Raw genomic sequence first — 14,568 nt, 5'->3', positions numbered from 1 at the left:
TTGGTCAAACATGATTTACCCTTGGTAAATCCGTGTTGACCACTTCCAATAACTCCCTGTTCCTCATTGTGTTTGGAGAGGACATCCAGAATGAGTCGCTCCATTACCTTCCCAGGGACCGATGTGAGACTACCCAGTCTGTAGTTCCCTGGGTCCTCCTTCTTGCCCTTTTTGAAGACTGGAGAGATGCCAGCCTTCCTCCAGTCCTCAGGCACCTCTCTTGTTCCCCATGACCTTTCAAAGATGATGGAGAGTGGTCTAGCAATAACATCTGCCAGCTCTCTCAGCACTCGTGGGTGCATCCCATCAGGGCCCATGGACTTGTGAATGTCCAGCTTGGCCAAGTGGTCTCTGACCCGGTCCTCCTCAACTGAGGGGAAATCTTCCTCTCTCCAGACCTTCCCCCTTGGCTCCAGGGTATGGGATTCTTGAGGGACAGCATTAGCAGTGAAGACTGAAGAAAAGAAGGCATTCAGTAACTCTGCCTTCTCTGTGTCTTAAGGTTTGTTAGGGGGAGCATTCCTTCAAGAACTTCTGGAGGGCAGAGGCAGGAGAAGGGATGCTCAGATGGAGGCATGTTTTCACGATTCATAGGTACTTGTGCTTGTGAGCTGCTTTTAGTGTGTCTCTTGCTGGGGTCCCTATGCTGGATGAGTCCATGCAAACACTGCTGTACCGTGAACACCTCCCAGTTCAGTGTCTTTGGCCTGGTTTGACCACAGCGCTGAATTCTGGTGTGTGTTTACCGCCTGCCCACTGTCGGGAAGGCAGTGCTTGCCAAAATAAAACTAAAGGCAGAACATGTCAATGGGAGGTGTTTCTTCCTCTGTGTGTGATGCATCCGAGCGGTACCTGCTGCTGGAGCCCCTCCGCTCAGTTTTGCGAAGGTTTGGAGCATAGGAGGAGGTGGTGGGATGGCAGAGCTCCAACTCCTCAGGGCAGAGGTATATCTGGGCGGTGTGCTGCATACGGCTGGCGTGGGTGCCACGGTTGCCCGGGGACAGGCTGTGTGTGGGGCAAGAGCTTCCAAAGGGGCATCCCTGGGGCGGCAGCTCCCACCGGGTTTTGAAGTTGACAGGAGCTACTGCCATTCAGGAAAGCCTAAAGCAGCCAATATATGATGAGTAGCATCTTCTAAGTCCTGCGGTGTGTCTCGGCACACTGTTGTCTTTTAACTTTGTATTTTAACATACATGTATTTGGTCGATTTTCTTTCAAAAGTTTCCACTCCCTGTAGTCTAAATAAGATTTCTCATCCTCTTGCCTGTTCAAGCCTCTTCTTGCGCTGAGGGAACTGCGAGCTGTCAAAGCTCAGAAAAATACTTTGATTTCCTTTCAGAAACTTGCTGTTAGTCGTTTTGACAAAGCACTGCACAGGTGTGCATTCCTTCACCCAGAGTGAAACGGCCAGTGCCGACTTCTTCTGGTGTGCTACAGATTTTGGACAATACATTTCTTTTCCTTGTGTGTAGTGAAGCACAGCCATGCCCACGCGCACAAGATTCGACATCTTTTACTAATGGCAGAACCCACTGTCCTTGTTGATCAAAGCCAGGTGACAATATCTAACATGACTTAAATGTTCTTTAACACTGTTTTCCCTGCTTTTCCCAGTTCCAGATACAGGCAGTGACTGTAATAAGTGAAAACAATCCCCACTTCTTAAAAATTAAGATGTCCAGGTTTTCTGCCGATATGTCAGCTTTTCTCTATTTCACGGCAATGCACAGGCTTACACTCCGAAGGGTCTAGTGCTGAGGTTTATGTGAGGTCTTTCCAGTTCTGAAATTACTGTACTGGGTTTCGATGCTCCTTCTGGACCCCCAGTCTGGGGCACCTGGGCATGTGGGAGCAGAGCAGGAGAGCAGGCTGCGTTAGAACCACAGTCAGCATGGACATGCAGATGCAAGAAATCCAGGAAAAGATTCAGACAGGCATTTTTGCTTTTCTAAGCAAGGAAAGCTTTGGAACTAGTTGAAATTTGTCCCTGATTTATCACTTCTGATCCTATTTTATTTTCTCTATACTGTTTGGCCTTAATGAAGTGTTTATGTTGATTACTACCTGAAAAATTTATACTAGTTGTACTTGCAAATAAAAGATGATCTAATTGTAAAGTAAATTAGGAAAAGCATTTGTCCTCTGCCTTACTTTATTGTATGTGTGTGACAGCACATCGTGTCTCATCTGCTTCGCTGCTTCCCGGTTAGTCACTTTCCCCTGTTTGTGCAGGGCTTTCCCACAGCAACTGGGAAGAGAAAAACATTTTAATCATAGGAAAACTGGAAGGGGATTTGCTTGCAGATGCAGGACCTGAAATGTCACTCAACTAGTTTCTTTTTTTCCCCCTGCTTTTATCATTTAGATACTTATTTTGTGCTGTGGTGGTGTCTGAGAACCATGTGGACCATACCTCCGCTGAGGTTCACACACTGAAGAAAAAACATATTTTGAATTCTTATGGTTTCTATTAGTCAGACATACTGCAGTTTATTCTGAAGAGCGTTTTCGTCAAATGTAAACAGAACGTATGAAAACCTTTTCTTTTCACCCCATGTAATAGTCAACTCTGCCACGGTCCTGCTGCTGGGCTGTGCTGCCTGCTGGGACCCACCGCTCCTGCACGGGAGTGCGGTGCTCGGCTGGTCCCTGCCTCTGGCTTGGCAGAGGATTTTGCAGGGTTAAGTGCAAGCTCTTAGCCCTGAGGAGTTCTCATTCTGAGCATCGCAAAGCTTTTCTGTGTGCCATTTTTAATGCAAATTTTAAATTAGTTTGGTCAGTTGTTTCCCACACATCTTTCCTTGTTGGTGAGTGCAGCTGTTAGGCTGTTAATAGCTGCTCCATGTTTGAACTCTGCAGGACAGTGGCAGGACGTTTCCAGTGTAAGGGTTATGTATATAAGACTTTTCTCATCATTTTTCTTTTGAATTCTGAACATCGATGGGGGAGTATTGTGAAGTCTGTATGTTGCAGCTACAGCAAGAACCACAGTGGTGGGTGTGTGATAATGTTTATATACGTGCAGACATAGAATCATAGAATGGTTTGGGTTGGAAAGGACCTTAAAGACCATCTCGTTCCACCCCCTGCTCTGGGCAGGGACACCTCCCACCAGCCCAGGTTGCTCCAAGCCCCGTCCAACCTGGCCTTGAACACCTCCAGGGATGGGGCAGCCACAGCTTCTTTGGGCAACTTAACTGCCTTTGTTCAGACATTGGTATAAAACAAAACCTGCAATATTTCCTTGAGGCTCTGGGCATTCAGCTCCAGAACTAACCTTTATGTCTGAGATCTATTTCTGTTCCTCTCCAATCTCCACACAGCAACTGGAGTGGCTTCGTTACGTCCAGCACGTGTGCAATGCACTGATGGTTTGCGCTGTCACACTCTCCTCTTCCCTTGCGTCGCCCCTGCTCAGTACCCAAGCCATAAAGGTGACACCATAACAGCTCACCGTTTCTTTCTCGTTCCTCACAGTGAAGCTGTCTGGGAGAACATGGCTCGCATGTGTGTGAAGACTCAGAGGCTCGATGTTGCCAAAATTTGCCTTGGAAACATGGGTCACGCAAGAGGGGCCAAGGCGTTGAGGGAGGCTGAACACGAACCAGAGCTGGAGGCCAGAGTGGCTGTGCTGGCCGTGCAGCTGGGCATGCTGGTAAACCCCACTGACCGTGTGCATCTGGGAATCTCACCCACTGAACCAGGGACAAAAATGAGAAACTTATCATTTTTTTAAAATTCTGAGATACAAACACCTTGGAGGGGAGTAAAACCTATTGTCTGGCTTCCAGGCAGTGATGAAGAATAGCTCTGACCATTATTTTCCTGAAGTGGAGTTTATCATAGGGAAATAGGTGTCTCCTTCGGCATTGCACAACCCCGTGCTATGCGATTCCTGCGTGACACTGATGAGGGGAGGCTCAGCAATCTCCTGAGCCCTTTTCATATTCCTCAAAGAGTAGATGAGAATGAGGGTGGCAGAATCTAATGCCTAGAAGTAACAGTGCCAGGAGCCATAGCCGTGTAAGGGTGTAGCAAATTAATTTGTCTGTTTTCTTCACTACTGTACAGAATTTATATAGTAGTTTTACGCCCGTATGAAAAATTGCTGAGTGAAGGAAACTGCTGGATGAAGGAAACGTCTTTTAAGGATGGTTTATGTATGAAATGTTAAACAGAAAACCCGTTTTCTTGGGGCATAATTTTTCCAAGCTTAATCATTCTAGGTTTGACTGGATTAAAAAAAAATATGTACTTTAAAGTATTGTAGCTAAAATGTTTCAACAAACATACTTTAAGGTCCAATATGGGAAATGCAAGTTCCATTTTGACGTGTTTGTCAAGTGACAGGCTAAAGCTGTGTTCTGGCAGGGCTGGCTTAAGGCATTTAGGCAGTTTATAGAATCATAGAATTGTCTAGGTTGGAAGGGACCTTTAAGATCATCAAGTCCAGCCATCAACCTAACACTGCCAAGTCCACCACTAAACCATGTTTAGGCAAAATTGATATTTCCTGTGGGGTTGGAGAGCTCTGGGCAGTCCCAATTGCTGCTTGTGCTGTCCCGGGAATGTCTGCTCTACTACGGTCACCTGGATTTCCATGCCAGCCTCTCCTGTCGTGGGAGCAGGAACTCACTGGGATGCAGCACAGCCAGAGGATGCAGTCAGGCTGTTCTCCCTGTACTCTGGTGCGTGGCGCGACTGTCCCTTGGACCTGTAACTGGAGCCTGACTGGGCAGCCAATACACACCAAAATGGACCTTGTCTTTCCCATGTGTCTTTATTGTAGTTTGACCTTGCTCCCCTTGATCACCAATAGAACTGAGATCTAAAACAGGTCTGAAAGCAGCATTATGATGTGGATTGAAAACTGACTGGAGCGCTGTTGAGTTTGATGAAGGCTCAGAGCATGTATTCCACTTAGTTCACCTTTATTTAATGTCATCATCAACGATCTGTAAGAAAAGCAGAGATTTTTAGTTTGGGAACCATAAAAGATCAGGGCACGTGATCTGTAAGAGGGAAAAACTGGGAAAGGAGAATTGATGAAATACACCACAGTTCATAGGAAATCATGAATTAGATAAAAAATGGCAAGGTGCTATGACAGCAAAAATCTGTTTGGGGCTGCGTTTGAGGAGATGCCACATCCAGGGGCTTCAATCTGATAACTTCTGTCTATGTATTTGTTGCAGCTACATCTGGAACATTGACTTCCACCCTGAAGTATCTCGTTACCAGAAAAAAATGTTGCTGAACTGGAAGAAGTTCAGAGAAAAATCAGTGCAAATTGTTAAGCTCTTGAAAAGATTTCACAGACAAGGAAGTGTTTAAGATGGCCAAATAATTAGAATTTGGCTTAAAAAGGTGTTTAGCAATCTACAACTATTTTAAGAGTATAAAGAGACATACAGTAACTATTCTGAGTTGGAGTGAAGAAAAAAAGGAAAATTCAAACTAAATGTTTGGAAAAGCTTCCTGGCAGAGAAAGCTATGAGGCTGGAAAGTGTCAATACGCCTTCTTTTGGACATTTGGATCTATTTGGAGGGGAAACTTAGCAAAAAGAATGCAGTTCTGTTGCTTGTTTTCATCTCGTATGGAATCATAGTGCAGGCATCTTCCATTGCTACTTTCGATGCTTTTTTGAATTTGAAACAATAAGAGACAGAAACTATTTTTCTGTCTTGGACAGATAATCTCAATTTACTAAATATAGTGTTCAACTGGACAGTAGTTGGGTGGAGCAGGAAAATGCTCCTTCCACAAGAGTACCTCTCAATGCGCAAAAATAACATTTCCAAATTTGCTTGCCCTTGCGTCAGCATCGGCAAAATCCTCCTTTTCTAATTCTGTCTTAAATTAATAGCATTTCTTCCCAGGAATGGATGTGAGTTATCCACGAACAGCGTTGCTCCCTCTGAGACCTGCTCGGAGGTCCCAGGGGGTCCCCTGGCACGTAACGCCTCCTTGGCAAACCCCCTCGTGCCTGGGACCTTCTCCTGGACCTCTCCTCTGGGTAGGCAGCGTGGCCCTTAATGGTAGCCCTGCATGAGCATCTCTCCCCTTTCTGAAACGGTTTATGCTCCTGATGACAGCATTTAATTGCTGATGGCTTGCTCATGTCACCCCCCAGCTGATGCTGTACACTAAATGCCAGGATCTGAGTGCTTTCCTTATTTTCACATAAACATCCTGTTTCCCAGTAATGTGCTATTCCAGGCTACGTATATTTAGTTGGTTAAACCCCCTGCCTGAATTATTGTTACTTCAGTTGCATTACAGTGACCTGCACTAATAAACGACTCCGAAGTGCAGCGTCTGTTGTGAAGGACACCTATGAAATGCCGGTCGGAGCTGACGAGGTGTTTGTACGCTCTCCTTCCAGGAGGATGCCGAGCGTCTGTACAAGGCTTGCAAACGCTACGACCTCCTGAACAAGTTCTATCAAGCCTCAAACCAGTGGCAGAAAGCCATCGAAACAGCAGAAGCTCACGATCGGGTTCACCTACGCACCACCTACTACAACTACGCGAAGCACCTGGAGGCAACCGGCGAACACGGTCTTGCACTCACCCAGTAAGTGCCAGCCTGCGGCACCCAGGGGATTTGGAGCCTTGTTCTCCTGGGAACACTGGAGGCAGGCTAAGGAGGATGTCTGGGGATGACTACTAATAATTAATTAAAGTCTTTTCCTGTTTCTGGTGCTTTCTAGCTCATGGAGTGAAAGCATTGTTACTTCCCAGCACCCTCCCAGGCTAATAAAGCTTAGCATCAGGAAGGTTAAGTGTCTTGTTGGGGCCAGTAGTTGAACCCCACGAATATCCAATCCTGTACTTGTCTCTGGAAGACCACTGCCCTATTTTCCTTCCTTTTCCATGACAAAAGCCACTTGTTTACTTCTCCTGAGAGTCCCAGACAAAACTGCTGTGGCAGAATTTAGCCTGACGTGGGTGCTTCTGGCGCCTGATCCTCCCCTGTGACTGATGAGTCCCTAAAGAAGTTAGGGGAGGTGATTTTTTAATGTGTTGTATTTTTTGTTTGAAATCTTGTGTTTACATGAGTTTTACCATATGAAACCTCATGATATAATAGTAGTAGTAGTAATAACAATAATAACAACAATAACAATAAAAAATAATAATATAACGTCACTTCTGTTCAGAGTAGTGAAAGCAGAGCTCTAATGTGATCAGACGGACATGTGAGACGATCAAGGGGGTCAGGGAGGTGAAGAGAGAGTCTAAGGGTGGATGGTGGTGGCAGTGCAGTGACCTCCTGGTGGTGGGAAAGAGGCTGAAGTTGCAGTGGATGGCAGAAGGACCAGGCGAGATGAGGAGCCCCAGGCTCTCATCACCTTTTCAGCCAGTCACACAGGGATGTGCTTGATGTTCGGGAAGCTTTCTGCCTCCCTGATTCCAGGTGCCTTGCAGGACCATTGAACTTTCTATTTTTGGTGGTGCTGGCAGACTGCAGCTGGTCCCGCAGTGAACGTACTAATACAAATGAAGCGATGTCACCAGTGTTGTCACTCCGTAGCTGTCAAACAACCCTAAACGGATTGTTTTTGTTACACAGGAAGCAAGTTAACACAAAGGTAGTAATTTCACATCAAATATGGTCTTTTTCTCTACAGCTATGAGAAGTCAGACACGCATAGGTTTGAGGTACCTCGAATGCTCTCTGAAGACTTACAAGCCCTGGAGAATTACGTCAACAAGATGAAAGACAAGTCAGTGCTATGCTTGTTCCTTCTCCCCAGTGGGACTATCAGGTCTGAAATACAACTTGTGAAGAGAGCAGGGAAGGAGGAGTGTGAATCCTCTCAGCTGCAAGTTCAGCCCCTGCCTGAGCCGTTATGATCCTCCTACAGCTTTTCAGGATTATGCTACCTCTCGCTCAAGAACTGCCACATTATATATCGAGGCTGACCTCCTTTATTGCATAGACCTTTGAATGTCACCCTTGAGCTGGGGGTAAAGCCTTGTCTGCATTCTAAAGAAACGTATCTAGTCTTGAGTTCAAGATCTTCTGGAGTGAAAAATGAAGTCTCTGGCAGTTCTGTTACTGCAATTAATATTGTTGCTTTTCTAGGAGCCTGTGGAAATGGTGGGCACAGTATCTGGAGAGCCAATCAGATATGGAATCTGCACTAAAATACTACGAGCTGGCTCAGGATTATTTTTCCCTAGTCCGCATCCACTGCTTTCAGGGCAACATTCAGAAGGTAAGGTAGCCCATTTCCATCTGCTTCCAGAGACTTCTCATTCCTGGGATGAGTATGGGCACGCAGTAAAGCTGTATGGTTTCCTTTTCAGGCTGCTGAAATAGCAAATGAAACGGGGAACTGGGCAGCATCGTATCACTTGGCCCGCCAGTATGAGAGTCAGGATGAAATCAAGCAGGCTGTACATTTCTACACCAGGGCCCACGCATTTAACAATGCCATCCGCTTGTGTAAGGTATGCAAAGAGGTGCCTTTATGTCCAAAAGCAAAGTAGGATTCTATCCTTTGGCAGCATACAGAACGCAAGCGATACAGGTTGGTTGTGCCCATTCTCTTGTGAGACACTGCTTGCTCATATACAGCCCACTGTGATGATACTCCTGGTTTCTGCCTGCATCTTCTACAAAAGATGCATCATTAAAGGCTTGGGTGTACGGGACGTTATTTTCTTGTATAGCTCAACAGAAACCTGCCTGAAACCAATTATTATCATTGCAGCTCACAGGTAAGTGGGTTGGTGTGGGTTTTACACCGAAGGAGATTGATGGGCTGCTATGTGACAGGATAAAGCTGTAGGCTTGCCAGGAGACAGACTTCGGAAATCTGTTTGTTGCATGCCTAGAGCCAAATCTTTGCTTTTTGAATAGGAGAACAATCTAGATGATCAGCTGATGAACCTGGCTCTTCTGAGCTCTTCTGAAGACATGATAGAGGCAGCCTGCTATTATGAGGAAAAGGGGGAGCAAATGGACAGAGCTGTCATGTTATACCACAAGGTAAACGTCTTTTTCGGAAAAAAATGCCAAACCTTAAACTGAAGCAGTTCCTACAGCAGAGCAACGTTAAATCATAGAATCATAGAATTGTTAGGTTCGAAGAGACCCTTGGGATCATGAAGTCCAACCATCTATCCTAATCTGCAAAATTCTCCCCTATACCATATCCCCCAACACCACATCTAAACGACTCTTAAACGCATCCAGGGATGGTGGCTCAACCACCTCCCTGGGCAGCCTATTCCAATGCCCAACCACTTTTTCTGTGAAAAAATCTTTCTTAACGTTCAGTCTAAATCTACCCTGTTGGAACTTGAAGCCATTCCCTCTCGTTCTGTTATTAATTAGCTGTGAGAAGAGACCAGCGCCAACCTCTCCACAGTGTCCTTTCAGATAGTTGTAGAGAGTGATGAGGTCTCCCCTCAGCCTCCTCCTCCTCAGACTAAACAGTCCCAGCTCCTTCAACTGTTGTTCATATGTCAACTGTCGTTTTTACTATATGTACTGTTTATTAGTCATTTCTTCATGGTGGGTAATGCTTTATTAATCAACTCTAGGGTGTTCTGTAAACTGATTCTGCAGTGCTTATTTTAGCCTTTGAAAGACTCATTCTTAATTTTGCAGGCAGGACACTTCTCCAAAGCACTGGAACTAGCCTTTGCCACACAGCAGTTTGGGGCGCTACAGCTAATTGCCGAGGACCTGGATGAGAAATCAGACCCAGCTCTGCTAGCACGCTGTTCGGCATTTTTTATTGAACACGCTCAGTACGAGAAGGCAATGGAGCTGCTGCTGACAGCCAGGAAGGTGAGCTCCAGCCTCTCTGGGCCCTCCATGCGCAGGTAAAGAGAAGCACAATAGGGGCGTACGTGCACGCACATACCGTTATCTTTATTGGTAAACAGATATGCAGGGACATTTGTAAGGTTTCAAGGTTACTCCCATGCCAAGGGCTCAGGGGGTGGTAGCCACTGGCTCAACTTCTACAAATGGATTCCTGACTTTTTGTCTTATTTCTGGCATAAAATCTGCGATTGTACACTCTTGGGAAAAGAAAAACTCCTGTTCTCTAAATGAATGGAGCTGGAGACAGGGAAATTATAACATCATCAGTCAAAAAAACCAGTGCTGTCCCTCCTGTCATACTGCCAATTTAGTTAAGGCGCTTCGTTTCTCACCTTAAGTTTTATGCACATCTACCTCACCCTCGTTATTCTGCCTTACCAAAACACAGGCTACCAAAGCAGTCCTATACCCACTTCTCCTTAACGAGCTCCTATGTCTTACTTTCTTCCATGTTTTGAAAGGGTACAGTAACCCTTTTCTGGGCTCAAAGCTATTGTATACTCTACTCATAATTTGTTCCTGTATGAGAAGTAGCAAAACATTTAACAAAATCTTTCAAATGCTTGTATTTATTTTATTTATATTTGCTAAAATCCTTAATATAATCCATCACGCCTGATAAATGTGACTCAGATGTCTCTGAGAATGTCATCTTCAAAGAGAAAAAATAGATGAATCTTTTGTGCCACTAGTGTCCTCTGAGAAAACAGGTGAGAAACAGTGGTCTTCATGGAAGTGCAAACACATTCCTAGCGAACAGAGCCAGTGTGTACTTGGACAGGAGTTGGTGTCAGGACGTTTAATGACACAACAGTGTGTAGACAGAGCATCCACAGCTGCTAGCGTTTGTGCCTTCATATAGCTCATTTTTTACACTGCAAGCAACGTGAAGTATCACTGTAGCTTTTGCAAGTCTCATTGCTTTCTCATGTCCATTAGTACCACGAAGCTCTGCAGCTTTGCCTGAAGCAGAACCTGACCATCACAGAGGAGATGGCTGAGAAGATGACGGTCTCGAAGGACTCCAAGGACCTCTCTGAGGAGTCGCGGAGGGAGCTGTTGGAGCAAATTGCTGATTGCTGCATGAGACAAGGCAACTACCACATGGCGACCAAGAAATACACGCAAGCAGGAAACAAGCTAAAGGTCAGCCTGGATGGGTAGAAGGAAAAAAAAAAAAGTTGAAGAGGCTGAGCCTCTCACCTTTCCAAGATTCCTCAAAACAAGGGTGTTTTGAGAAGTAAATCTTGGAACAGTCTTCTTACAGTAGACTATCTGGACAAGGCTTCCTAGCCATTGTAGCATAGCTTGTGTTTTTGCTCTGACAATGATATTTTTCCCTCTCGTTCCCCATGCCTCCCTTCCCATCGCTAGGCTATGAAGGCACTGCTGAAATCTGGGGATACCGAGAAAATTGTCTTCTTTGCGGGAGTTTCCAAACAGAGGGAGATTTATATCATGGCAGCCAACTATCTACAATCCCTGGATTGGTGTAAGGACCCCGAGATTATGAAGAACATCATTAGCTTCTACACTAAAGGAGGGGCCCTTGACCTGCTGGCGGGTTTCTATGATGCATGTGCTCAGGTACATCCGCCTTCTGTGACTGCTGAAGGGGTTTGGGGTGTTAGCTCTGGAGCGAGACTTTCATCGCATTTCTCCTCTTGCAGGTAGAAATCGATGAGTATCAGAACTACGAGAAAGCACAAGGGGCACTGACTGAAGCATATAAGTGCCTTTCAAAAGCAAAGACGAGGAACCCTCTGGAACAGGAAAGCAAACTAGCACATTTGCAAAGCAAGATGACCCTCATTAAGCGCTTCATCCACGCTCGGAGGTGAGCTGCAGTGTTCAGAGCATGTGAGGTAACGACAGAAATAGCATACAAGAAGAAAAGTTGTACTCGTGCCTACAGTTTAACAAATAACTTGCAGATTCGCTTCTAAAAGCTGCTGTTACATTTTTCCAGCAGAGAAATCCTTATGTGATTTATTTATTTTTTAAATGTGCTGTGCATTAGAGACAAAAAGGTAACTTGAACTATAGGCAAGTGCATTGACCGAGGAGAGTGTAGCTCTGCCAGAAAGGCCGTTACGAAACAACACAGTAAAAAAATCTGCCCTGTTCTTCACCTGACAATCTGAATGCTCTCCCCCAGACTGTGCACAGGTTTCTTTTGCTCTTTTACTAGAGTCTACTCTGAAGATCCCAAAGAAGCAGTCAGGCAGTGTGAGCTTCTCCTGGCTGAGCAAGATTTTGACAACGCCATCCGGCACGGCGATGTCTTGGGATTTCTGGTCAAACATTATGTACAAGTGGAGGACTTCCATATGGTAAGTTAATTCTTTCAGTCTACAGAGTCCATATTTGATATACGCTAGGGCAGCTTGTTATAGCACGGTTCTCTCATACAGGAAGACGTTCTGTAGTAAAGACTCCTTTACAGGAGCTAACCTGCTCGGCAGGGCGTGGTAGACCTCAGGTACTCTACCCAAATTAATGTATTTTTCATTTCATGGGACTGAAGAGGAAAAAAAAAAGCTCCCAGGACACAGAGCAGAAACAGTGGTAGATTCTTCAACATTCCCCGTTATTAGATAAGAACAGGAGAGTCTGTCTGGGTGCATGTCTCAGATTCTCCTGGAAACTGTGCTAAGGCATGTGCAAAATAAGGAGGTGACTGGTGACAGCCAACACAGCTTCACTAAGGGCAAATCATGTCTGACAAATTTGGTGGATGCCTATGACAGTGTTACAGTGTTGACATCCTGGTGACTACCTGGACTTGTGCAAAGCATTTGACACTGTCCCGCATGATATCCCAGTCTCTAAATTGGAGAGACATGGATTTGACGCATGGACCACTTCATGGTTAAGGAATTGCCTGGATGGCCACACTCAAAAAGTTGCAGTCAATGGCTCGATATCCAAGTGGCGAGCAGTGACAAGTGGCATTCCTCAGGGGGTCAGTATTGGGACCAGCACAATTTAACATCTTTGTTGGTGACATTGGCATGGGGCCAGACCGCACCCTCAGCAAGTTTGCCAATGACACCAAGCTGTGTGGAGCGGTCAACACAGTGGAGGGGAGCGATGCCATCCAGAGGGACCTGGACAGGCTGGAGAGGTGGACCGGTGCAAACCTTGTGAAGTTCAACAAGGCCATGTTGCAAGGTCCTCCATCTGGGTTGGGGCAATCCTAGCACAAATCCAGGCTGGGCGGGGAATGGTCTGAGAGCAGCCCTGAGAAGGATGTGGGGGTCTTGGTGGGTGAAAAGCTCAACATGAGCTGGCAACGTGCGCCGGCAGCCCAGCGAGCCCCTGGCATCCCGGGCTGCATCCCCATCAGGAGCTGTTGGAGCGGGGCCAGAGGAGGCCCCGGAGATGCTGGGAGGGCTGGAGCCCCTCTGCTGGGAGGACAGGCTGAGAGGGTTGGGGTTGTTCAGCCTGGAGAAGAGAAGGCTCTGGGGAGACCTCAGAGCCCCTTCCAGTGCCTAAAGGGGCTCCAGGAGAGCTGGGGAGGGACTCTGCATCAGGGAGTGGAGCCATAGGACGAGGGGGAATGGTTTTACACTGAAAGAGGGGAGATTGAGGTATCAGGAAGAAATTCTTGCCTGTGAGGGCGGTGAGTCCCTGGCGCAGGTTGCCCCGAGAAGCTGTGGCTGCCCCATCCCTGGAGGTGTTCAAGGCCAGGATGGATGGGGCTTGGAGCAACCTGGGCTGGTGGGAGGTGTCCCTGCCCATGGTAGGGGGGTGGAAGTGGGTGATCTTTAAGGTCCCTTCCAACCTAAACCATTTTATGACTGTATGAATTACATGGTACTTCGTTTGCGACCTGGCCCAAGAAGAAAAGAAAATTGTAAATTACAGTCATTTGAGGAAATGGTGAATCACTTCTTCAGGGCAGAAGTGCCACACACAGCAGCCTTTGGACCAAACTGTAACCTGCTGCTGTTATGAAACGTAACCATGCCAAGTGTAAGTTTCTCCAGCTGTGCTGATTAACTTTGTTTTTCACATATTGACAGCGCTTCAGCTACCAGGAGAATGTAAACCCAGCTTTTCAGACCCCTTCCTTTTTAAACTGCAAAAGATAGAATTGACACAGGTCACCGTGAAAGAGCAGCTACAACTCCTGGCTGAGCGTTAGCGCCCTTCAGCACTGCGCTCCTGCCCAGAGTTCAGCCGGGCACTAAGGGTGATGCTTTTCACTGCTGTGCCCCACCCTAACAGTGATCTTTGTGCATTACTTCAGGCTCACCGGTACCTGGAAGAGATGCAGAAAAGAATTCCACCTGCAAGCCTGAGCTACTACGTGACTCAGCAGACCATCAAGACAGTTCACCGAGGAGTAGGTATTCCCGTAAGCCGAACGCTGGTTCCAGAGCAAATTCACCACAGCAATACAGAGAATAAGGAGGTAGAAGAAGAAGTGGCTGATGAAGAGGAGGATCCTTAACAACTTAAACTTACAAAATGCCAAGTTGACTTTAATACTAGGTCATTTATTCTGTTCTTGTTAGGGGTCGTGTATCAGTCAACACACTGCCACAATAAGGCTTTTTGGTTATTACCAATAAATTTATTTTTCTTGCACCAGTATGGAAGTTTATTATATCAAACACTACATACAGAGATTCACGTATGTATCCTGTAATAAAGCTGATTTTAGTATTTTAATAAATTTGAGGGAGAAAAACAAACCCAACAAGAACTGCATA

General features: G+C 46.1%; 1 protein-coding gene across 1 annotated transcript in view; it reads left to right on the top strand.

Annotated features, from left to right (window-relative positions):
* The window catches only part of IFT140 (intraflagellar transport 140), an 81,716-nt gene extending 67,453 nt beyond the window's left edge, over positions 1–14,263 (top strand). Inside the window, 13 exon segments of the mRNA XM_009886385.1 lie at positions 3,478–3,655; positions 6,387–6,577; positions 7,635–7,730; positions 8,093–8,225; positions 8,317–8,460; positions 8,873–9,001; positions 9,626–9,808; positions 10,787–10,993; positions 11,222–11,434; positions 11,518–11,684; positions 12,039–12,145; positions 12,148–12,180; positions 14,103–14,263. Coding sequence (XP_009884687.1) covers positions 3,478–3,655; positions 6,387–6,577; positions 7,635–7,730; positions 8,093–8,225; positions 8,317–8,460; positions 8,873–9,001; positions 9,626–9,808; positions 10,787–10,993; positions 11,222–11,434; positions 11,518–11,684; positions 12,039–12,145; positions 12,148–12,180; positions 14,103–14,263 — 1,942 coding nt within the window.
* The last annotated feature ends 305 nt before the right edge of the window (positions 14,264–14,568 follow it).

The sequence above is a fragment of the Charadrius vociferus genome, unplaced genomic scaffold (genome assembly GCF_000708025.1).
Source record: "Charadrius vociferus isolate BGI_N301 unplaced genomic scaffold, ASM70802v2 scaffold585, whole genome shotgun sequence".
Lineage (NCBI taxonomy): Eukaryota > Metazoa > Chordata > Aves > Charadriiformes > Charadriidae > Charadrius > Charadrius vociferus.
Note: the sequence above shows the minus strand (reverse complement) of the source record. Positions and strands in the feature narration are given on the sequence as shown.